The sequence below is a fragment of the Brassica napus genome, chromosome A7 (assembly GCF_020379485.1).
Source record: "Brassica napus cultivar Da-Ae chromosome A7, Da-Ae, whole genome shotgun sequence".
NCBI lineage: Eukaryota > Viridiplantae > Streptophyta > Magnoliopsida > Brassicales > Brassicaceae > Brassica > Brassica napus.
In genome coordinates this window covers 472476-499688 of record NC_063440.1, presented here as the reverse complement: position 1 = coordinate 499688, position 27213 = coordinate 472476, and the positions used below count along the sequence as shown (strand labels likewise).

At 32.0% G+C, this 27213-nt stretch overlaps 1 protein-coding gene across 2 annotated transcripts; it reads right to left on the bottom strand.

Moving 5' to 3' along the window:
• Positions 1 to 313: 313 nt before the first annotated feature.
• LOC111199178 (protein phosphatase 2C and cyclic nucleotide-binding/kinase domain-containing protein) lies at positions 314 to 5279 on the bottom strand. 2 transcript variants are annotated; one of them, XM_048737127.1, is made up of 14 exons: positions 3786 to 5279; positions 3559 to 3690; positions 3249 to 3479; positions 3036 to 3161; positions 2879 to 2941; positions 2724 to 2797; positions 2412 to 2643; positions 2014 to 2321; positions 1855 to 1942; positions 1435 to 1782; positions 1287 to 1352; positions 1061 to 1182; positions 813 to 969; positions 314 to 726 (listed from the first exon to the last, which is right to left on the bottom strand). In XM_048737127.1, the coding sequence occupies exons 1-14, from the start codon at positions 4827 to 4829 to the stop codon at positions 481 to 483; spliced, it is 3237 nt and encodes a 1078-aa protein (XP_048593084.1). In that variant the 5' UTR covers positions 4830 to 5279; the 3' UTR covers positions 314 to 480. The 2 variants fall into 2 exon arrangements, with proteins under 2 accessions (XP_048593084.1, XP_048593083.1); XM_048737126.1 differs by having other exon boundaries at positions 2724 to 2806; positions 3786 to 5278.
• Between the last annotated feature and the right edge of the window lie 21934 nt (positions 5280 to 27213).

Below are 27213 nucleotides of genomic sequence, written 5' to 3'. Positions count from 1 at the left end.
TTGTTCTTTGTTTTATCTAAAAAAATATTGTTCATAAATCACTATATATTACAACTTTTTTATATACAATTTTGACGTTTAAAAACACTTATCCATGATTTTTTAAATCAGTCTGGCTTCCACGTTCAACCTTTATTTCCAACATAGAATAGTATGTTTAACAACTTCAGTGCATATTTCATTCATTTATCTTTCTCCAAAATCTTATCATTTAGACTATACAGCCATAGCACAAAACATAGATGATGGTGACTGATCTTCAACCATTATCTTAACATATACACACACCTATGTACACCACCACACAATCAAAGATTGTAACTTTTTCATGAATCAAGGTTTTTAAAGATTCTACTAGGCTCTCTTTGTTTTTCAACATCAATGACTGTTTGTTTACAGATCTATAAAGCATGTAAATTTTGAAATGAAGAGGACGAGAACAAAAATACAAGTCCGGGCATTTTGTTTCAAGTCTACTTTTTACCATTCTGCAAGCCAGTTTTGAGCATCTTGATCATCTGTTGTGTCCACTGATTGTAAAGTTTCTAGAGGAAGAGCGTTATCATTCTCTAGATGGTGATGAATGCGCGAGACTATCTCTTGAGGAACTTGAACTCCGCGGTTACTAATCGCTCCCCAGTTGAGTCCATTGAACCAGGGGTGTTTCTTGATTGATTCAGGACCTCCTTGGCTACCGAACCGCAGGTTTTCATCAACTTCAAGCAACTACACAAGATGTTTAAGACGCAGGTAAAAACAGTGAAACAAGAGAGATAAGACTGGTGTAACTTTCAATGGGAGATGAGACAGACCTTTGTGATGAGATCTTGAGCTTCTGAACTTAGAGCTCGAGGGAAAGTTAGTTGGCCTTTAGCAATTTTCTGAAACGTGTCTAGCTCGTTTTGTCTCCATGACCCAAATGGCATTTCCCCTTCTAGCATATAGTAGATCAAAACTCCAAGTGCCCACCTTCTCGAATCAATGTTCAAGTGTTACACACACACAAACAAAACAAAAAACAGAAGAGAGAACAAGAATGGATGAAAGGGAGAATCAATACCAGTCAGCTGCAAAACCATGGCCTTTGCCTTGAACAATTTCAGGTGCTAAATAATCTGCATTTCCACATATTGTAAATGTTCTTTCCTCAGACAGTTTCTTGGCGAATCTGAAGTCTACAATCTACAATAACAAGATCATAGTTAGCATCAGGTTAACAATGTGTACAATGAAACCGAGAGAGAAAAGTAATAGAGCCATGTAACCAAAAAAAAAAAAACACAGACCTGAAGGTATCCAGATTGATCCAACATCAGCAAATCAGGAGATGAACCTCTAAAGAGAATGCCGTTCTACAGATTCCAGAAGTACACAAAAGTTTCAGACCGCAAAATCTTATAAATGAAAGAGAGATGTTAAAGGACAGGTTTTAACCTTGTGTATATCTTCCAAGGCAGACACACATGAGGCGGTAATGAAACGGGCAGATGACTCGTCAATAGGAGAGTGAAGCAATGAAGATAGAGGACAAGAAAGAGTGGTGTTCAGTAAGATGGCTGCGTATGTTTGATCAGAACAAGTGCACAAGACCTCAGGAACAAAAGCTGAGGGCTTTATTGTGTTCTTCATCAGATTCCGCTCTTTCAAGACTTGTGCCTCTTTGCCTAGCTTCTTCACCTTGTGCTTTGAAAACCTTTTCAAGCTGAGCAAATTTTCTTTGTCTTTTAAATGCACCAGCCCAACCTCGCTGCAGTCTGTTGAACTCAAGCATGTTGTCCATTCCTGGATAAAAACCAAAATTACATAAAAGTGAGGAGAACTGTTATGCCATTGGTGAAGAGTAAGATCGCTTACCAAGTCTGCAAGAGTGGCTTTAGCAAGAGTTGTGGTATCAGTAACTTTTGCTGATTCTTTTGATATATCGAACGAAGATTGTCTCGACCTAAGCAGAAAAACTATTATATACACATACTTAAACAACAAGGGTCATGAAGAAAGTTGTAGTATTCATACTTGTGAGTGTCATCTGCAAGATTGGTCAAAGGGCCGACCGCTGACTCAAATTTTTCTTTTGTTAAAACCACACAGACCACTTCCCCAACTGCAACTGCACTTAAGGAATCTTTGAGTTCGCCAAGAAGAGCCCATTCACCAAAGTAACTTCCTTCTTCCTTTTCTATGGAAACTTCTGTTTCGGTATCATATTCTTTGGTGATCTCAGATGCAAGGCTTGAAACATTTTGACTCTCCAATAACTCTGCACCAAAAGTAATTCTCACGAGTCCCTTCTGGATAACATGCAGTCCCTGAAGTTTTTCATCCTATAACATTCACAAAAACGGTATGAGAAACGTTTCATTTGAGTAGATGAAGTTCTTTACCTTAACAAAAAAAAGCAAAAGTAATTTCACCTTTGTAACTATAGTTTCTCCATCTGAAAAGGAAGCTACGGACAGAGACTCTGCGACATGGCTTAGTTGCAAAATCGTAAGACGGGAGAGAAGATCAACAGAACGTAGAAGCTTCAAGGATGGTAAGTTTGTAAACTCAGACATCAGAATTCCTCGAAAGTCTTCTCTTTTTAAGGCCCACAGTGTTCCATGATCCACTGAACGCACAGAAGCCTGAAGCGGCTTGTTGTGCCTGACGCCACAAGAAACTACATTAGACAGAGAATACTTCTTCTCTTAAACTAATAACATAAAGTGAAGAAGAGCACCCACATCAAGGCGAGTTCACCGAATGAGGATTGTTTATCAGCTGTATACCGCTGCAAGATCCTAGGCACCTCACCATTCTTTTCATCCTAACATTTGTCACAGTGTTAATAATGCTCAAAGCTTCTCACAGCTCAAAAAAAACTTACTACCCATCAAACCTGAGTTGCCAAGACCTCAAATTCTCCACTACCTACAACGTAGAAGCAGTCTCCTTCACCACCCTGCAAAAGAATAAACCAGGGAGATTATGATGTCAGATGTTTATTGATGAATGTATGTTACAGAATCTGCGATCAAGGAGGAATATGCTTCGACCTGTTTCACTACAACATCCCCTGGATTAAGTTCAAGCCTTTGCATGCAATCAAGCAAAACCTGGCACTGAGAATCAGTGAGTTTCCTGAAGAGAAAGTGGTCACGCAACACCCGCTCAATGTGTGCCTGCAGTGAGAAAACTCAGATATCAAAAATGACATTTAAGACATTCCCAATTGGAGGAGAAAACGTGAAACAGACATGCACTCTTACTTCTTCTTCCCATGTTTTCCTATGCGCTGGTGATGGAGGAACCCAAGCATTTCCATTCTCTAGTGAACTCTCAATGGCGCGTATTCTAGCCCGAGATAGATCATGCCTCACACGTTGGTTTTTGGAGTTCCATCCAAAGGTGGAAGGAGACTCCGAACCAGTCAATTCCACAACTTGTGGAATAGGAGGCTGTAACAGAGTCCCTGTACTCGTCAACTGCCGAGGGGCATCCTAAGAACAAATTCGAAATCTTATTTCAACATCAAACAAAGATAATAACATATAGACTACAAAAAGAAGCTTTCCTTACATCTTTTAGCCCATTGATGTGGACGACAATGATGGTGATATCATCTGTACGAGTTTCATACTGTAACCATAGCCTATATGATTCAGCAACAATCGCAGCACAAGCATCTCGAGGATCCTTATGTTTTGCAACCTGAGAAACAAAAACGAACTCAACTTTTGTGAGACTACTACAACAGTTTGGCTAGAGATGAGCAAGAAGACCGTGAAGGGAAGAAAATACCTTACCATGTCAACAACAGTTTGGCTAGAGATAAACTCGAAGACACCATCACTAGCCACCACAAAGAAAGGATTATCCGGCGTGAGCTCAACAACAGCAATCTCAGGGTTAGCAACAACCCCAATCGTTTCCGCAATAGAATCCCCAATACTCCTCGTAAACGCAGTTCCCGGATACATCCCATTGGGAACCCAAAGCCTGGGAGGATCCCCATCATCGTCCTCCTCAGTACCCCAACACTGAACCTCAGGATTCTTCAAACCTTCAATCTGATCAAGCGTAAGAACTCTAGCGCCACAAAGCTTCACCCTTTCAAGCTCATCATCTCTAAAAGGAGTCTGGTCAATAGACAAATCAACAGCCACAAGATCCCCATCCCTCTTCTCAGCCAAAACCGCCCTCGAGTCACCAGCATTCGCCACGTAGATCGTCCTCCCTCTAACCATAACCGTAATAGCCGTCGTCCCACTCATACTATCATCCACCAAATCAGCGTGTAACTGAGAGTTGGTGGTCAAGAAGGCCGCGTTACAAGCCTCAGCTGCGTCTACACGAAACCTCCCGTGCCTAAGAAGATTCTCACAGAGCCTCCTCTTCACGAACTGCGAGCACTGAGCGCCGAACTCGCCGTGACCATCGAACACGCCGAAGAAGTGATCGTCCGAGTTGCTCCCAAAGGGGGTGTGGATAGCGAAACTGTCCTGATTCGCCTTGTCGAGAGCGTCGGGGTAGTATCCTCGCTGAGAGAGAAACGAGTATCTCAATTCGTAGCTGCAAGACGGAACCTTAACGATTCGAGAGCCGTCCGGTGGTAGAAACTGAGCGGAAACCCTAGAGAGGCGCGTGATTCCCCATTCCTGGTCTCTGCTTAGGCTAAGCTCGTGAATCTCGTCGTCATCCGCCGCATCTGAAGAGGGATTGAAGACCGGATTCTCCTCCGCCGCCGCCGAAGTAGCTTTAGGCGGAGGCTGATGATGAGGCTGCCGGATGCTGTCTTCTTTGGTGGCGCAAATCTGACCAATGCAAGTTTTGGAGTAGACGCAACCCATCACTGAGAGAGAGAGAGAGGGATAAGACCACACTCATCAATTCAAACAAGAATCCAAGTGGAGGAGGAGCTAGTCAAAACAGTTTCTTCCGAGCGGAAAAAGAAAGTAATTAAACTTTTTCTCGGGAAAGTTTCGAAAAAGGAAAAAAAAAGAAAAGAATGTGGCTGGAAAATCTAAGGAAGATACTGGAGGAAATTCATTTTCAACCAATGAGAATGAATCTGGAAGATTAGAGATTCGGTGGAGTTAACTGAATCACACAAAACTTTTTTTAAAACCGAAAATTGACGGCAAAATAAAAATCAAAAAGAAATTTTTTTGAGAGTCAAGGAATTGGGAAACACACAAGTTCTCTCGATCTACTTCGAGTAAGAGAACCGTTGCAGCAGCGAGATCGAAGGATAGTTTTTTTTTTGGGGGGTTTAAACAAATGAAATTATTTTTATATTTTAGTTTGTGTTACGACCAATCGAATAGGTGAATAGCATTTGGATAGAGGGAATCGTTAGCTAACGCTTTTGGATTTGGACTCATGACAATTATGTTTTTTGTCATCTTAACTTTTATCGTAATTGAACGAAAAAAAGTTTTACAACAGTTTTCTTTTTTAATGAAAGTTTTACAACCGTTCAAAATAAATGAAAATGGAATAGAAATCTCAGCTGGAACAGAAATAAATCATATACATCCAGATAATAATTGTAATAATATTCAAAACTTTCAAACTCCCAAATAAATGAGATATGCAATAGAATAAATTAATAATATTAGGACTTTGAAATTTTATTAATTTATAAAAATATTAAATATTCATTTTAAAAAATTTCCTTATTTAGATTTTTTATTCTAAGATATATATATATATATATTCTAAGATTAAAAAGTATTTGATTTTAGTGTATAGACATTAATTGTTATTTTTTTCAAATTTGAAATTTATATTATTACATTATTTGGTGTATATAATATATATTAAATAAAACTTAAATGTGTTTTTATATATAATATTATTAAATGGAAAATACCCTTGGGTAACACTAAAAAAGTTTTTGTCACAAATATAAATTCGAAGGATCAAAATGACCAAAATGTTTCATTAGAAAAGTAAATATACACTTATACCCCTAAGAGCATGCTTATTGTAAGTCTCTTAGGTTGGGTCTCTTACCGTAATATAAGATACAATCTCTTAGCTTTTAACTAAAAAAGCTAAAAGATGTCTCTTATATTACCCAAGCTAAGAGACCTGCAATAAACATGCTCTAAGGTTAACTAATTCAAATCTTAAGGTTTAGAGTTAAGGGGTGTGGATTTGGAATTGAGATTTAAAATTTTATAAAATAAAAAATAAAAATTTTAAAAATAGTTTCAAAAAGTATTTTCGAATTACAAAAAGAAAATTTGAAAAAAAATATAAAAAAAATTTATAAAAAAGTTTGAATTTGAAAACATATAATATAAAACTAATTTTTTATTTTTTCATTTTTATATATCTAGGGTATTATGGTCATTTTACCTATTAAATGAAACATTTTGGTCATTTTCCTCCTTGTGGTCTAAATCTCATCAAAAAATATATTAAGTGTTAAGAAACTATAAAGATAATTTCATTATGAATATAAAACAAATAATATAATAATAGTTCTTACTTATATAAAATATATATACATATAAATTATTAATTTATAATTTTAATGGAACCATATATTTATATAGATTTTCTACAAAAAATATTATTTTATTATTTTATCGATTTATGTCAAATTTTGAATCGGTTCAAGTTAGGACTGACAAAATTTGTTAAATTCCAAAATTTATTAATTTTCAAAAATTATTAATTTATTGAGTATTAATTTATTGATGTTCTATTGTACTACAGTCTGCAGCTGTCCCTAGCTTACCAAATGATAACATCTACCCTTTTTTTTGTAATTCATAGAAACCGCTTATCAACACCAGAACTTCCATAGTTTGTTCAACAAAATAAATGAACTTCCATAGTTTGTTCAACAAAATAATTTTTTTTGTAGATTTAATATATTTTGAACAAAACAAACCAGATAAACTCTCATTTATTAGATTTATTTGGTTAAAATGTATTTATTTATTATGTACAATATGATAAACAAAACTGTTATTCTTGATTTAATTTTATTACAAGTTAACTAGACTCAAATATAACCAAATTATAAAAATTTAAACCAAAAACAAATAACTATTTACAGTTTCAATTTTAATATTTAAATATTTTAAAAAGGTTAAATTCAGGTTTCTATATTTAAATAAATAAATAAACATCAACAGTTTTGAAATTATTACCGGTATGCATGATGGACAAAACCACATAGCTAGTACACCATGATAGTGAGAAAAAGGATGTTGCAAACAAATAATCTTTTTGTCATAGAAGATTTTTACTGCTTTATTTATTATTTTGCTAGTGAGATATTTTTGTATTTATAATTGTCTTCAATAAACATTTTTTGTATGTGATAACGTAGGCTTTGATTCTGTGCATTCTGATTGAAAAAAATATACTAGGAAATGATACAATTTTCCTGAAAATAAATGGAATAATAATTTGATTCTTCAGGATAGAATATTAAAATTTATAGCAGATTTTTAAATTTGTGACAGAGACTATAGAAAAAAACAAGTAACAAAATGTAGAAATTGAAACTAAACAACGATAATCTACGACAACAAAGACTTGAAACCAAAAACATAAAAGGATTTAAGCTCAAAAACAAGTTAGAAAATGAGAAATCTATAAAATGGTAAATGTCAAAGAAAAATAATTGGAAACCACGTATTATCGAGAGATAGGCGCCTTCAAACCTAGAAACAAGGGCTCATGCATCTTGCAACATACCAATCCGACAAAGAACCGCTAAAAGAATTGAAGCACAAAACTTCAAAGGAACTTGACGGAGACAACGTCCAACCGCACGAGAGTGAGTCACCTAGCGACGATGTTGTTGTTCGGAAAAATAATCCAAAAAATTAGAGTTTTCAGACCAATATGTTGTGCCCGTCTAGACTCATCATCGAACCAAGAACCCTTATAGAAAAAGGGATCGGGAAGTAACACAACCTTCGGTGCCTGTTTACTAGTTTAAAAAAAAACCTAAAATGTAACTCTCGAACTACAACATGTACATATATTGACTATAGAGAATGGTAATGTGATAATCATATTACGTACAGAGTAGTACAGTATTTATATGAAATACAGAAGCCCTAATACAATAGTAATTACACAAAGGTCCTTTCTATACATATCTCTTATATGCTCCCTCAAGTAGGAGGTACTGACGTAACTCCGAGCTTGCTGAGTAATTCTTGAAACCGTGGTCTTGAAAGGGCTTTTGTAAGAGGATCAGCTAACTGATCACGAGTGGAAACATGAGAGACTCGCAGAGTTCCAGCTTGCACATTGTCGCGAATGAAATGGAAATCAAGTGCAAGGTGTTTCATACGAGAATGGAAGATGGGATTGGCTGATAGATGAGTGGCTCCGATGTTGTCACAGTATATCACATGAGGAGTGGACAGTCGAACTCCAAGTTCGGTGAGCAATGAAGTGATCCAGCAAATTTCAGAGGCAGCATTCGCAACTGCTCGGTACTCTGCTTCAGTGGAAGAGCGAGCCACACCTTTTTGTTTTCGTGACGACCAAGAAATGGGGCTACTTCCCAAGTACACTACATAGGCGTTGGTGGAGAGGAAATCATCGACATCCCCGGCCCAGTCAGCATCCGAGAAACCATGTAGAGTGAGGGGAGTGTTGCGACGCAAAAGAATACCATGACTTGGTGTGCCAGCTAGATAACGCAAGATACGTTTCGCTGCAGACCAGTGAAGATCCGTTGGGCAGTGCATGTACTGAGACAACTTATTCACAGCATAAGCTATATCAGGCCGCGTGAAGGACAAGTATTGTAAGCTGCCAATCGTTGCTCTGTATTCACTGGCATTGTCTAGCTTTGTACCGGACTTGAGAGAGAGCTTGGGCGTCGGAGACATTGGTGTGGAGACAGGTTTCGCAGCTGTCATCTTAGTCTTCTCAAGAAGATCCGTGATGTACTTCTGTTGACGAAGATGTAGACCAGATGAGCTTCGAGTCATCTCAACACCCAGAAAATATTTGGTTTCTCCGAGATCCTTCAAGGAAAAACGGCTATCAAGAGTGGTAATGAGTTGAGAGATCGCAGACTTGTCATTGCCGGTGATTAACATGTCATCAACATAGACAAGAACATAGAGAACCTGGTTACCAGCCCGCTTGATAAAGAGTGATGTGTCTGCAACTGAGTTTACGAACCCAAGAGTAAGGAGGTAATTGCGTAATTCTTGATACCAAGCCCGGGGAGCCTGGCGCAAGCCATAGAGTGCTTTCTTCAAGCGACAGACAAAATGTGGTCGATCTTGATCCACAAAGCCAGGGGGCTGTTTCACATACACTTCATCTTTGAGTCGACCCTGCAAAAATGCATTGTTTACATCGATCTGCCGAATGCTCCAGTCATTGTTGACGGCGAGATGAAGAACCGATCGCACCGTTGTGGATTTGATCACAGGGCTAAAAGTATCTGTGAAGTCTTTGCCAGGTTGTTGAGTGAAGCCACGAGCCACCAGGCGTGCCTTATACCTGTCAACACTTCCATCAGGTAAGTAGTTGATAGTAAAAATCCACTTACAGCCAACAACATTTTGATCAAGGCGTGGAGGAACAAGTTCATGCGTCCCATTTCTTATCTGAGCATTGATCTCCTCAAGCATGGCATTTCTCCAGTTCGGATCCTTTAGCGCCTCAGCTACAGTTTTGGGAATGGTGGGTTTGAGGGTGACGGTGTTTAGGGAATATTTTTGGACTGGTTTGGTGATATTATTCTTGCCTTGTGTACGCATCGGGTGTGTATTTGGTGGTGGTTGTGGGGGTTGTAGTTGTGGGGCAGGAGGAGGTAACAGCGGAGAGGCGGTTGAATTATTTGGAGGAGGAGAGACAGTAGTTGGTGGTGGAGTTGGCGCTAAAGGAGCCGTTGGAGTTGGCGTTGAAGATGAGGGTGGCGCAGTTGTTGTCGCCGGAGTAGCAGTTGCAGCAGGCGAGTGGTGAAGAATCTCAGACGGAGGTTGAGTTGGTACGAGCAGCTTAGTCGGGACCTGGGTATGAGGGTTGAAAGGCTGGGTTGGTGAGGGCTGATCATCACAAAGACTGAGAGGACATTGTCACCATTTTAAATGGAAAGTGTGTTTCATCAAAGGTGACATGCCTTGAGGTGTAAATACGGCCTGTCGTCTTGTCTAAGCATAGATATGCACTCTGGGACAACGAATATCCAAGAAAGACACACAAAGCCGAGCGTGTATCCAGTTTATGAGCAGCATAAGGACGCAGCCAGGGGAAGCACGCGCAGCCAAATACGCGCAACTTGAGATAGTTGGGTTGTGTGCCAAAAAGTTTGAAGTACGGGGACTCATTGTCGATGACTGGGGTCGGCATGCGGTTAATCAAGTAAACGGCAGCAGTGAAAGCATAGCTCCAATAATTTTGAGGAAGTGAGGCATGATGAAGCAAGGTAAGACCGGTTTCAACCACATGGCGATGCTTCCTTTCAGATATCCCGTTGTGCTCAGGAGTATGGGGAGGTGAGGTAAGATGTGTAATCCCATTTTCCGCGAGAAAAGATCGCAATGCGATGAACTCACCCCCATTATCTGAAAAGAAAGTGACTATCTTGTGCTTGAATCGATTTTCAACAAGCGCCTTAAACTTGATGAACACATCCTTAACATCAGATTTCCTTCGTATCGGATACATCCATGTATATCTCGTGTGATGATCAACTAACACCAAGTAATATTTGCAGCCATCAATCGATAAGATAGGAGATGACCAAACATCAGAATATATGATTTGAAGTGGGTGTGTAGAAGTTATTGTGTTTTGGTGGAAAGGTTGTTTGTGAGTTTTATTGATAAGACAATCTGAGCATAAAAATTGTTTTTGCAAAGATTGAGACATGGGTAATGAAAACTGAGAAACAACTGATTTAAGAACTGATAAAGACGGATGGCGAAGTCTGAAATGCCAGGACGCAAGGGTGGTTTTGGGTGAAGGGGAGGCGAAATGGGTAGATGGAGATTGCGGATTGACTGGCCACTCGTACAACTCATTCTTAGTCCTGCCTTGGAGCAATCGGACCCCCGTTTTGAGATCCTTCACCTGAAAATGAGCAGGAAAGAATTCCACCGAAACTTGATTAGAATTACACATCCGATAAACAGAGATCAAGTTCTTTTTAATATCAGGAACATAAAGAACATCTCGTAATGACATTAATCGATGAGGAGTAGAGAGAAGAGCAGAACCAGTGTTGGCAATCTGCAAACCTGAGCCGTCAGCGATCATAACGTCTTCACCCCCCATGTAAGGTTGATGAAGAGATAGGTTATTGAGATCAGACGTGATGTGGTGTGTAGCCCCAGAATCGAGAATCCAATTGTTCTGATCATACATCGGAGCAACGACCATGTTTGCACGCGGTGTCCAGGGAGCATTCTGGTTCTGCGGAGAGTAGAAGCCACTGGTTTGTTGCTGAAGTTGAGAACACGTACGAGCACTGTGTCCATGAATTCCACAAATCTGACACCGACCTTGATAAGGGCGCGGAGTGTGTTTCGGACGTGGATAGTACTGAGGCTGTTGCTGCGAGGGTTGATTGTTTCTGTAGTTGCTCTTCTGTGGTTGTCCTCTGTTGTTATTGCGATTAGATCCACGGTAAGCAACTGTGTTTGCAGTGACCGGAGGTGTCGTGGTGACCACGGTAGCCGCAAGTTGCAGCTTAGCTTCATAGTTTATCAACTTCTCATAAACCTCAGTGATAGATGGAGGCGTGTCACGTCCTTCTAACTGATCAGCGACCGTTTTATACTCTGCAGGGAGGCCATCTATGATTGCCTCAAGTTGATCCTCAACATCAAGGGTCTTGCCAAGAAGCGCCAACTGATCAAAACGTGTGGTTAGGCCTTGGATATACTCCTCAAAAAGACTTTGTACCCTTAGACCAGTACTTGATCTGCTGTTGGAGCTGTTGAATATGGCCTCGGCTAGGTTTTGCATAGGTGGAAGCGAGTGTACTCCAGATCTCAGCCGCCGTGGTTGCCTTGGAGAGCAAGGGTTGAATTGAGTTGGTTACCGCACCAATAAGAGCACTATAGAGTAGCTTATCTTGGCGTTTCCAGAGTGTGTATGGTGTGTTGGCAGTGACAACACCATCAACAGTCTCTGTTGGCGGTGGGACGATGGTCGATCCGTCTAGGTATCCAGCGAGATCGTACCCGTCGAGGAGAGCGTGCACCTGACGACTCCACATGATGTAGTTGGAGACGGTTAGCTTGGTGACGTTTGCCATGTTCACATTAATGAGAACAGGCCCATCGGAGACATTGATAGTCTCAGCGGAGGTAGCCGGGGAGTTCGACATTTGTGTCGTAAGAAAACTTGTGGCGGCTGAAAAGAAAAATACTTTAGAGGTGATTTAGGTATCGATGTTGCTCTGATACCATATAGAGAATGGTAATGTGATAATCATATTACGTACAGAGTAGTACATTATTTATATGAAATACAGAAGCTCTAATACAATAGTAATTACACAAAGGTCCTTTCTATACATATCTCTTATATTGACTATGTAATATCTATGGAAAAAAAAACATCAAAAGTTAGAACACTCATATCAATATAAGTGAGATAAGATGTTGGGAAGACAAGTGAAAAGGGCAGCCACGTTGGGGCATTTATTTGTAATGATACCTAAAAGCATTTTGAGGTTATGAATGCGAAATGGTCCCTTACGACCTAATCTCGTTCAAATTATTTAGCATTACATCGTGTCACATTACCCTTTTTCATTACTTCCCAATCCCCACTATTACTTAAATTATTATTCTCCAATCATATAGTACCCTTTAGCCTGTATTCAATTAGTTTGAAAACAAACATCAGTACCCTTTCATTGCTTTTGTACGGTTGATATGTTGAGACTTTTATAGCATAAGAGAGACGAAAAAAGACCACTATAACTTAATTAAATATTAAAAAAAAAACTAATATGTACATATTAACATTTTAGTGATATATCGATTTTTTCCTCAACCGATTAGAGCATCGAAATATTTAGTATAAAAAGTTCGTCTCAATCAATCGAAATGCTGTATATCCATTATAGACTTATAACATGTATAACTTTCTATAAGGCTTGCTTGGATTGCTCAGCAACAAAAGAGGTTTGTTTGGATTAGAAATTGTGTATCAAACGTATGTAGATAGATGCTTAATCTAAGTTTATCGTTGTATTATCTTCTGGTCGAAAGATAAGAAAGAGTTTTTTGAGTCACACATCTAAGAGAAACGTATTAGCCTTCGCATGTCTTTTTTTTTTTTTTTTTTTTTTTTTTTTTTGTAACAAGCCTTCGCATGTCTAATTGCGCTTTTTACGCTTGTGAGGTACTTGATTTGATGTACATAACAAAACACAAACTGTAGCTATTTACTTGTACAGAAGGTTATTGGTAGGTCTCGACGAATCGGGTATCCAGACAATTTTAAAGTATACGGATATGGATTTTTATCCGGCGGATCCATAATTTTACTATCTTTATTCGGATCTGGGGTTCATGGATATCTGGATGTCGGATATCCTTCTAAAAGTTGTAATATTCGACGGATATCCAGATCTGGATTTGGATCCTTAAAATAAATAAAAAATAATATTAATATATATAAAATATTAAAAATAATTTAAAAATAAAATATATATAATGTTTTTAATTATTTCTTTATATATATAATGTTTTTAATTATTTCTTTGTATAATATTACAAATTTACATAAAATTTATATATACAATTACAAAAATGAAAATATATTAAATATATTAAATAAAATTAATTTTTATATATAGATATTACTATTTTTGAAATAGTTATTAACAAAACTTACGGATCCGGATATCCGGACTAAAAAATTAAGATATCCAGATCCGGATCCGGCTTTGACGGATCCAACATCTTACTATCCGGATCCGGATTCAGTTCCTCCGGATATCCGGATTTTCGGATCGGATCCGGATCTCGGATAAAAGTCCTCTATAGGTCAAATGGTTAAAATCAATACTTTTAAAATTGGTCTATACGGTTTATAAAACGTCTGTCTAGATGGTAAACTGGTTATAAACAAACTGATTTTGTACCAATTTTTTTTTAAATCAGTTTAGGCGTCTAGATGTCTGATTAAACAATTCTATGTAGCGTCTAATTGCCATATAACGATTTTTGCTAACAATGTTTTTTGAACACAAACAATGGTTAACATATACATAATCTTTACTAGTTAAACTAACCATGACAGCAAAGATAATTCCACTGACTGTTAATACGTTACTAGATTGTTAATACGTGACGAGATGATAACTTGCTCGCATGCATAAAGTGAACTTTTTACACTAATTGTTGGTGTAAAATGACGAATACAAATGTTGGCCTCTTAAATGTATCATCGTTGTTGAAGAGTTAACATATTATAACTCATTTTAATTATTTTTAAGATTTCATACGCACGAAAATAAATTAAGTTTTCAGGCTGACACAAATCACCAAAACCAGATAGGCAACATCGATTGTAAAATGATGAAAGAAGATTAAGTTTTCTGCTCTCGATTTGTTTACTATTGACTCTGCATAAGTGATTTTATTTTCTATATGTAAAAATTAGTTGCACTCCAAATACATATCTAAGAATCAACTTTTTGAAAAAAACACACTGGCAAACTCTATTCACATGTTAGTATTCAAATCTAATATATCAAGCTTTTATAGAATATAAGTGCAGACTCAAAATATAAATGTATGTCTAGTATATATTCACTAGCTCGGTCTATAAATCATCTAATTCTAGAACTACAAAACAAATTACTTATTTTATTAACATACACCTTTGAGGTTTAGTTACTTAAGAGTGTACCGATAAAAATATATATAATACTTTATCATTCTAGTATATGTAAATTATGTATAAATTAAGAACTGTTTGATTTATTAAATGATAAACCAGAAAACTTATAATAAATAATTCAAGTCTCTCATTCTTACAATTATAATAGATAGATAAACTATTAGGGAAAAACAAACATTAGACGAATGATCAAATCTCTCATTCTTCAAACAAACTCAAAATGATGTAATTGGAATCTTGTCATGATATTTCATTAAAATCTTTTTAGGAATAAAAATCAATACTAAATTATTTAATCTGAATGAAATAATATATATAAGAATATAATGCTTCCAATATTAAAAATCACTTCGATTTGAACAAGTGTATTTATGGGATTATCAGGATCAAATAACATATTATAAAGTATCTATTAAAAAAATTTGTATACATAAAAGTATATACTTTATAGCAAGGACATAAATCAAAACAAATACAATCATGTTTTTGGTAAATAAATTAAAACAATCATTTTATTTACTTTGTATGATATATAATTAAACTTTAGTGATATTTACATAGATACATATATAGTATATTTTAACATAAATATTTATTATTGACACTTTCTAGTACTTATATGATTTTATTAACATTTCTATATTTTTTAACAAAACTTTAAACCGTTAATCACAAAAAATTTAATGTGAGATTTTTCAATACAAATTTCAAAATTAAAATATTAAGATCTCAATAATTTTTCAATGCAAAATTTATATTAACATATTTATTTATTTTTATATAGTATATAATTTAATTTTAATGATATATATATATATATATATTTATATTTATTAATGAGACTTCGTCTTACGATTTATGATAATTTTATCTTGCTTGAACAAAAACAAATTAAACCATTGATCACAAAATTTTCAATGTAGGACTTTTACCATTTTTAATAATTTATAATCGTTTTAAAAATTGAAAATATAACATTTTTTTAATATGCTTAATGTGATTGTTTAATTTATTTTAATAATATAAAATTAATAAAAAAGCGGATACAAAAATTGTTATCAAATATATATTATTCATGATTAATTTCGTATATGTTAATCATATTAGATAATTTCATAGCTTTAACCAAGGAAATAATTGTAAATATTATTTTGTACACTACTAATTAATTTGATAGTTAATTTAATAAAAAAATATAATATATATTTATGTAGACCAATTTTTTTAAAAAAATCTAGAAACTATCATAGTGATGATACATGACTACAAAAATATGTTGTAATGCTCAATGATTAATATATATAAGGGATTAACTTATTATAGAGTCATATACAACCCTAAACCTAACTACTAACGACAACAAAAGCAAATCCCTCATACCTCACAAGTCACAAAAATGGGAACCTACCTTATCCATAATTTCACGTCAATCATTAACGATCCATCTCATCATTGTCTCCGCCAATCATGTATGTATTTAATAACTTTTTTTTTTCATCGGTTATATGCTCATCTTCTAATTTTAAAAATCATCTCTGAAAATTTGATTTTCGTTTGTAAAGACTTGTTTTCCCGCTCTGATTAACCGGAAGTTTGAAACCAGGCGCAATGACCACATAAGTCGGGTCTAAAGTTATGATAAGCAGCTTGAGTGTATATCCTTTGTTAGACTTATGCACGAAGTTTGCAAAGTAACTTGACTATATGCATCCTTCAAAAGTGTAATGATATAGTTTTAGATTGTACGGATTTTATTCAGATTTACTGTTGTAACCGTTGCCTATGTCCACTTAAGTCGATAAATGAAATATTTGGGATTCTTTTTTAAAGAAAGTCATAGTTAATGTTAGAAAAAAATAGATTTTCGTTCCTATCGAGAACAAGAAAATGTTCTTACAAACATATCAAATAATAACTGCAGAAGAAGGTATATAATTCTCATTCGGGAATTTGAGTGTTTGCTATACTTTTTCCCCCTTGTTTGATAACTCAGTCATACACTATTTATCTCTACTAGAGAGTTCGAACCCAAAGGATTTTTGGTGACCACTTTATTTAGGATGTGCCACTAGGCTATCAATATCAAAGTGTTGATTTTGTCGAGCTCATAGAAAGAAACACTGCTCTACATTATTTGCTCGAGAAAGTTTTTGTCTGACATTCATTAATTATTCACTTTTCTTTAAATGTTGATAACTTGATACATTAAGTTTTTTAATAGAAAAAACTTGATGCAATAAGTTGACCGAGATATATTGTGTCACTACAAAACAAAATAATGTAAAACTTAGTTTGAGTTTTGAATGGATCTCTATGTAAGGTACGTACAATAAAACTTATGGTTTTGGTGGGTGACAGGAGAAGATGCATGTACATAAAGGGAACAAACAGCCTTATGCCCATAGCATGTCGGAACATTAATTACCAGTTCAATTATATGTTCACATATCTTTACAAATTTCTAAATTTATATATAGAGTCAAATATAACATATGTTTGCTCGATTTGATAAAAACAAAAGTATTCTGAAATTCTTCTCCCAACCACATGTAAATGTTTTTTTTTTTGTTTGGGCCAAGGACATTTGATGAGATCAAAAGGTGCCATGGAATTTGGACGAACAACTTTAACACTTTTTCTTGCTTGTAGTTTGGTAAGTAGTAACACAACAATACATGTTAGGTTTATGATCTATCTTTCTTTGCTTTTTGCAAGTTGTCACTGAAGCTATAGATATCTCTCCATTCACATTAATAGCACATCATTTTCTTGCTTACCCACTTTAGAAGAAAAACATACATTCAAAGCAAAGCGAAACTAAATATATATATAATTAAATACAAATATATCTCAGGCTCAGTCTCGTCATTCTATCTAAGATTGGTTTACTAAGTAAAGCAAATGAAACAACCAAAAAGGCTAATATATTGATCACTTGTTCCGAATTGTATTGTGCGTACGAGGATTACTGCACAAGGAAGTGGCTAAATACAAGAAAAAGTTCTATATTGGGTAAGAAAACCTTTTTTTAGACGGTCGTCAATATTCCATAGTTATATTTAAATATTTTAGTTTCTAGTAAATATTAAGTTTTAGGGTTTCTAGATTTTATGTAAAATAATTTTTGTTCGTTGTTTTTTTTTTGAAACAATTTTTTTTTTGAAACACCTTGTTCATTGTTTGTTTACTGTTTTAATAAACAAGAAAATTTTCTGTTTATTTTGAATATATATACACTTGGATATTTAGCAATTGCATTTTTCGATACATTCAAATTCATAGCAAAAAATAATTGGACAACAAACAATTATATTAATCAAAATATCCAAAAGGTTTGTGAGGATACAAACGGAAGCGGAAGTAAACTCAATGGTAAAATTATTATTAACGGAAACTATTACGAAAAAAAGTGATAGATGTGTTCAAGGGATGAAAAGACTCTAAGTGAAATTTAACTTGAGACCCATACACTAGGTAGTGTTTGAAAGAACAAATGATAACTGAATAAAACGACGTTGATGCACCCTGAGAAAATTTTAGAATGTTGACCGACAAAAGTTTTTAGTGAGAATCTCCATAAATGTAGGCAACATAGAAATTGCGGAGTCTTAGCTTACTTGATTTGATACTGAAGATCAAATAAGCCATCGAACAAGCATGGTCAGCTCTAAAACCAACAAAACTAATCAAAGAAACTAGGTGAATCTCAGAAGAACGAGCTATAGCATTTACCACCAAGAGATAATATGATATTCTTTCATTTTTAATACATGTAGGTTTAGAAGAATTCTTTTGTTTCAAATTAAATTTTTGTTCCAAATTAAATGATATTTTTAATTCTTAATGTAGATTTATTAATTATTTTTATGTTATAAAGGATTTATTAATTATTTTTATGTTATATAATTTTTGTATTATATAGGCTATTTTATCATTAGTTATATTGTGTTTATGTTAAACATTATTGATGATTTTATTTAAAATACATAAAAGTTAAATATTTGTTAATATATGTATACAACTAGTATTGGCCTGCACTGATGGTTACTTAAAAAGATGAATTTTGCAAAACAATGTCAATCAAGGCCGAAGATTTATAATTTGTATTTAAATAAAACTATAAATTATAGATAAATGTGGCAATTTACTGTTAGGATTTTTTATTTGAATGTTAACTCTATAATAAGAATGTTTAACACTATATAACAGAAAATGCATGAAGGTAGATCAATAGTATAACAAAATCATCATGTAAAACGACAGTCAATTTTCTAAAAAAAAAGACAAATTCAGCATATAGCACAAACATTTACATATAAATATACCTTTTTATCAAGTAATTATATTTTTAAGTATCTATTATTATGAGTGTCAACGGATACCGAAGATTTATAATTTGTATTTAGATAAAATTATAAATTATGGATAAATGTAGCAACTTACAGTTAGGATTAACTAGCAATTTACAATTGACATTAATCTTATTTCCGGAGCACTGTGCGGCTCTGCCATCTCACGCTCTTTAGTGGTAAGATGACCAAACATTTCTTGGCTTTACCTATAATCACTAGATTTTGATCCACGCTTTCAAAGCGCGGGAATGTCTCTTTTTAACATATTTTATTTTATAACATATTATATTTTCTGCAATATATATAGTTTTTAAAAATTTATCTAATGTATTTTGTATATGTGTATTAGTTGTTTTATATGTTTAGGATGATCATTATTGAGATGTAAAGCTATTAATATATAATCTGATGTTAATATATAATAGTAGTTGTTTTATATGTTTGTAAATTTATGGAATTGAGAAGTTTAGATTTTTTGTAGATATTGGTGGCGAATTTTTATTTAAAAAAATTATTTGGTTAGAATGCTTGAATAATTGGCTAGAATGATGGAATATAATTGGTTAGAACAAACGTGACTAAAATGGATTATATTAAATACTGTTTATAAATAGATGATTTCTGATTGGATGTAGTTAATGTAATATTTTTTATTTTATTTTTAAAACAGTAGCAATCTTTTGTAAATAACTCTAAAAATTATGGGCATAATCCTAATAGAGATTGTGCTTTAATAATATCTTATTATATAAATTATATTCTTCAAAATTGCTAATTAACATGATCGCGACACATAGCAGTTATATATTTAAGATTGTGACATGTGTTAATTTATCTCATAATTAAAAGTATATAGACTAAGATATTAACAAAAACATAGTTTATTAAAAATCTTATTATATATATTATTTAATAGTAATTTTTTTTTAAATCATAATCAAAAGTTATTGCAAAAGATTATTTGATATTAATTTTCCTTCTAATATTATGACATATGTTTAAATATATAATGATTAAAAATATATAATAAGATAATAAAAATGATTTAAAAAAAAATTTAAAAATTATTTCATATTAAAAACGATTTAAAAAAATATTTAGTAGTAATTGTTTTAGAAATTTTCTCTTTTCAAAATCCTAAAAAATAGATTTGAAAACAATTTATTTAATATAAATTTTATTTTCTAAACTTTTAATGGAAATATAATTATAAAAATGTTTAGGATGATCATTATTGAGATGTAAAGCTATTAATATATAATCTGATGTTAATATATAATAGTAGTTGTTTTATATGTTTGTAAATTTATGGAATTGAGAAGTTTAGATTTTTTGTAGATATTGGTGGCGAATTTTTATTTAAAAAAATTAGTTGGTTAGAATGCTTGAATAATTGGCTAGAATGATGGAATATAATTGGTTAGAACAAACGTGACTAAAATGGATTATATTAAATACTGTTTATAAATAGATGATTTCTGATTGGATGTAGTTAATGTAATATTTTTTATTTTATTTTTAAAACAGTAGCAATCTTTTGTAAATAACTCTAAAAATTATGGGCATAATCCTAATAGAGATTGTGCTTTAATAATATCTTGTTATATAAATTATGTTCTTCAAAGTTACTAATTAACATGATCGCGACACATATCAATTATATATTTAAGATTGTGACATGTGTTAATTTATCTCATAATTAAAAGTATATAGACTAAGATATTAACAAAAACATATTTTATTAAAAATCTTATTATATATATTATTTAATAGTAATTTTTTTTTAAATCATAATCAAAAGTTATTGCAAAAGATTATTTGATATTAATTTTCCTTCTAATATTATGGCATATGTTTAAATATATAATGATTAAAAATATATAATAAGATAATAAAAATGATTTAAAAAAAATACATTTAAAAATTATTTCATAGTAAAAACGATTTAAAAAAATATTTAGTAGTAATTGTTTTAGAAATTTTCTCTTTTCAAAATCCTAAAAAATAGATTTAAAAACAATTTATTTAATATAAATTTTATTTTCTAAACTTTTAAGGGAAATATAATTAACATGATTGTGACACATGATAGTTATATATTTAAAAATGTGATATGTGTTAAACTATATCATAATCAAAAATATATATACTAAAATAGTAAAAACGATTTTTCTTATAAATTAATTATAAATATTATTTAATATACTTATTATTATTATTACTATTATTATTGTTATTTTTATTTTCATTATAATGTTGGTTTTAAAATATACTAAAGATAGAGAATTATAAAAGATAAACATTAATTTTTAAGAAAAAAATGTTAAACAAAAACGAATTGTAAAATCCTACAAGTACAATGAATTATTAAATAAAAACATGAAGAAAAACTAACTTTAAAATAAATAATATTACTTTATAAAGCATAATTAAAATAAAATTTTAAAAGTACTCTTATTATTTTCTTATAAGTAAATAACTTTCCTTTTTAATAGATAATTGTACGTTAAAAAATATGACAAAAATAGCTACAAATATTTAACATCTATATTTAGGTTTAAGCTGCCACATATTATTTTTACAAAACACAATAGCATTTACATGAAAAGTATTACCTGAGTATTTTCTTTTGATTTCTTGATACAACTCAACTTTTTATTATCCTTATTACATCTTATGATGCTAGGATAATTTTAAATTTTGATGTTATTGTCATACATGAGTATGTGTTAATATGATAAATATGTGTTTGTATGTATAACATAAAATATATAAATAATTAAACAGAAATTTTCTATTTAAAATAAAATAGTTGTATAAAATCTAAAAGAAGTAAAATAATTAATTTCCTTTTTAGAAGTCTAAATAAAATAAAAACGTAAAAGTAATCTTCTTTTTCTTATAATTAACTAACTTTACTTTTTAATAAATTTGTATTAAAAATATAAACCAAAAATAACTTCAAATATTTTACCTGATATGATTGTGATATGTGTCAATTAAAAAATTAGATTGTGAATGTGTCAATAAAAACTTCAATTATGTGAAAATAACTTCTTCTTTTCCTAAAATCTTAAATAAAAAAAATTTCTAAAAGAATTTTTTTTTCTAATCTTAACCAATTAAAAAAAATTCCTTTTTTTTTAAATCATGACCAGATAGAGTTGTAAATTTTATTTAATAGTAATTTTTACTTCAAATATTTAATGATAAACATGATAGTAACAATGATTCAATTAACAAGAAAAATTGAAAAAAAATATTAATGATAATGAAAAAAGGAATTTTGAAAATTGCAACTTTTAAAAATAGCTAATATTAACTGGAAATAGTTATTTGTTAGAAATTTTATTTTTAATTCCTACACAAAATATAATTTTAAAAGATTATGTAATATTAATTTCCTGTTCTAAAATCCTACAAAACTGTAAAAAATATATTTGATAGTTGTTTTCCTTTTTCTATAAAACAAATCCTAAAAAAAAAGAAATTTGTATAATATTTTTAAGTCCTAACCAAAATAGAATTGTAAAAAGTATTTAATTAACAAAAGAAGTGTAAAATTAGTATTGATACGAATTGTAAACATAGCAATTTTAAAAATATTTATTAATAACTAAAAATAATTATTTGATTACAGTATTTTTTTTTTGAAATTCTAAAGAGAAGCTAATTGTAATAGGTTACTAGATTTTGACCCGCGCTTTTTGGTTTTGTTTTGCTTTTCATAATTATGAAATTTAGTGTTTGAATCATATAATCTTGAAGATTATTTCACTAATAAAATTTAGTGTTTGAATCATATAATCTTACACCCAAATCTTGTATAAAGCTTCTATGTAGTGTAGTGTCTTACATGTAACGTGTTTTGTAGTTGATGGTAGTATGTGAGGGAAATGAATATTTTGTTAACGTAACAGTTATAATAGGTTGTGCTTTGTTTTTGGTTCGTGTAATGTATTTTGTTTGGGTAGGGTGGTTTAGCAATCGGTTTTAGTGGTTATGTATAAATAATAATGTATACAGTTCGCATGGTTAGAGTAATAATCGGGGGTCTATAGGGTAAAAAAGGTTGTCAATTATTGTTATAATATACATGGTAAGTCCAAAAAAATTTAAAAGTAATAGGTCCAAACAACTTTCATAGGTAGATTTTTTTACAATCCTTCCCTTTTAATAGTATTGATATGAGAATAATTTACATTTTCTTAAATCTTAGGCAAAATTCTAAAAAATTATTTAATATTATTTTTTTTTATTTTTTATCTTATTATATAAATCTTGGTTCTTTAAAGTTGCTAATTAACATGATCGCGACATGTGTGAGTTAATTTATTAAGATTGTGACATGTGTCAAAAATATGTTACAATTCTCTGTTATTAGGATTTAAAAATATTTAGGAAAAAAAAATTGTTATTACATTTTTTTGGACACTAGAAAAGGAAAATTATTATAAATATTGTTTATTATTCTTTTTTAGGAGTTAAGAAAAAAAAATTACTATCACATAGTCTTTTACAATTATATTTGTGTGGCTCTTTTTATAATATTTTAAAAATATTTGATAGTAAATTTAATTTTTGAAAATTCTATAAACAAAAAATAATTATAAAAATCTATTTGAAAGTATTTGTTTTTCTTTTTAAAATATTTTGTATATTTTTCATCTTTAAAGATACTACAGAAAGATATTATAAGAGAAAAAATTAATTTTTTTAAAAAACGTTTAAATAAAAACGAATTATAAAATCTTACAAGTACAGTAAATTATCTAATAAAAATCAAATAGAAAAATAACTATAAAATAAGTGATATCTTATATATTAAAAGAGAAGTCACAACCTTGACTCATGTGTGATTTTTTTAAAAATGGACCTAATGGACTTATTATTAGAAAGTCATGTTACATTAAATAACTTACTTTCTAGATTATAGGAACTAAATAATACGTCTATTACATTATAGAAATTAAATAATTATCAATCTTTTCCAAGCCAAAAAAGTGATCTGAAAACAATCAATTCAATAAAAAATTATATACAATAAAATTATTATGTTTTAAAAAATGATAGACACACCTCATATATATTATACTAATATATACCAATGTAGGATTAAAAATAAAATATTTCTATAAAAATAAATAAAAATAAACATCCGCGCGGTTGCGCGGGTCGAGATCTAGTTTATTTTTAAAACCTAAGAAAGAAAAAAATGTAAAAGTACTCTTATTATTTTCATATAAATAACTAACTTTCTTTTTTATCAGATAAATGTATGTTACAAAAATATAAACCAAAATAAATATATTTTCACATCTATATTTAGGTTTAAGGTTCCTCATACTATTTTCAGATAAAATAGTATTGACAATAAAAATATTATCTGAGTATTTTCTTTTAATTTCTTTAAACAACTCAATTTTTTTTATCATCTTTATTACATCTTATGATGCTAACACAAGTTTTTTTAAATTATTATATTTTTATTGTACATAAGTATGTGTAAATATGAGGAATATATGTTTGTATGTGTAAGACACAATATATAATTAACTAAACATAATTTTTTTATTGAAAATATATTAGTTGTATAAAAATCTTAAAAAACAAGAATAAATTATAGTTGGAATTTTCCTTTAAAATAATTTAAAGTAACTTATTTCTTATAAATAAATAACTTTTCTTTTTACGGGATTTTTTTTTTGATGAAATTTTTTTTTAGAGGAATTTGCCAAAACTAACCCACAACTTGATTTTAACCCCAAACTATACCCAAACTTGAATCAAATACAAAACTAACCTAAAAGCCTTGTGAAATTACAGCCCAGTCCCTTGTGACCAAATAAAAAAACAGAAGCCATTTTTACGAATATAGCCTTAGTAAGTTGTCTGAGTCGTCTAAGATGTTGGAAGTCGTCTGGAGGACTTCAAAGTAAGTCTTCTGGTGTAGCTAATCTTAAAAATAATGTATAAATTTTTTAAAAATATTTTGATAAGCGAAAAATTAAAATCATTTAATTATAAACAATTTTAAGTGATATAAGTTAAAATATAACAAAATTGAATTGTTTTCAACATAGATGAGTGTATGTAGTGCATCAAGGTATTCTTTGGGGTAGGGTTTGGCAACATATGTTGTAGTATTGTATGTATTCTTAGGGTTAAATTTTGGAAAGCTTGAATGATTTTTTGAAAAATTAATTTTTTACCTATACGTGTTTATTTTTGTGTATAGTAAACACTTTTAAAGTTTAATTTGATTTTATGAAGTGTTTAGTTAGTTAATTAAGTTTAGGGGTTATGTTTAGGGTCTAGACGATTTACATTTAAGTCATCTGGTGACGAAATTAAAACAGACGACTTACATGTAAGTCGTCCAAATATTCTCGCCTAAAATTAAAAAAAAAATATTTTCCCACTTAAATAATTTAAACTAGGGGACTTACTTGTAAGTCGTCTGGGAAAGTCGTCTGGGAAGTCTTCTATTTTAGTTTTCCGCTAAAAATATTTTAATTTCCCGCTAAAAATATTAAAGTCTCCCTATAAATAAGGATTAGGTTTTAACCCTATAAATAGGTTTAGGGTTTAACCCTATAAATAGGAATTAGGGTTTAACCCTATAAATAAAGTTTAGGGTTAAACCCTAGGTAGGGTTTAGGGTTAAACCCAATGAGTAGGGTTTAGCGTTTAACCCTAGGTAAGGCTTAGGGTTTAACCCTATAAATAGGGTTTAGTGTTTAACCTTATAAATATGGTTTAGGGTTTAACCCTGGGTAGGGTTTAGGGTTTAACCTGGGTAGGGTTTAGGGTTTAACCCTGGGTAGGGTTTAGGGTTTAACCCTGGGTAGGGTTTAGGGTTTAACCCTATAAATAGGGTTTAGGGTTTAACGTTATGAGTAGGGTTTAGGGTTTAACCCTATGAGTAGGGTTTAGGGTATGTAGAGTTTAGGGTTTAACCCTATGAGTAGGGTTTCGGGTTTAAACCTAGGTAGGGTTTAGGGTTTAACCCTATAAATAGGGTTTAGGGTTTAACCCTATAAGTAGGGTTTAGGGTTTAACCCTATAAGTAGGGTTTAGGGTTTAACCCTAGGTAAGGTTTAAGGTTTAACCCTATGAGTAGGGTTTAGGGTTAAACCCTAAGTAGGGTTTAAACCTAGGTAAGGTTTAGGGTTTAACCCTATAAATAAAGTTTAGGGTTAAACCCTAGGTAGGGTTTAGGGTTAAACCCAATGAGTAGGGTTTAGCGTTTAACCCTAGGTAAGGCTTAGGGTTTAACCCTAGGTAGGGCTTAGGGTTTAACCCTATAAATAGGGTTTAGTGTTTAACCTTATAAATATGGTTTAGGGTTTAACCCTGGGTAGGGTTTAGGGTTTAACCCTGGGTAGGGTTTAGGGTTTAACCCTGGGTAGGGTTTAGGGTTTAACCTTGGGTAGGGTTTAGGGTTTAACCCTATAAATAGGGTTTAGGGTTTAACCTTATGAGTAGGGTTTAGGGTTTAACCCTATGAGTAGGGTTTAGGGTATGTAGAGTTTAGGGTTTAACCCTATGAGTAGGGTTTCGGGTTTAAACCTAGGTAGGGTTTAGGGTTTAACCCTATAAATAGGGTTTAGGGTTTAACCCTATAAGTAGGGTTTAGGGTTTAACCCTATAAGTAGGGTTTAGGGTTTAACCCTAGGTAAGGTTTAAGGTTTAACCCTATGAGTAGGGTTTAGGGTTAAACCCTAAGTAGGGTTTAAACCTAGGTAAGGTTTAGGGTTTAACCCTATAAATAGGGTTTAGGGTTTAACCCTAGGTAGGGTTTAGGGTTTAACCCTATAAGGAGGGTTTAGGGTTTAACCCTTGGTAGGGTTTAGGGTTTAACCCTGGATAGGGTTTAGGGTTTAACCCTGGATAGGGTTTAGGGTTTAACTCTGGGTAGGGTTTAGGGTTTAGCCCTATAAATAGGGTTTAGGGTTTAACCCTATGAGTAGGGTTTAGGGTATGTAGAGTTTAGGGTTTAACCCTATGAGTT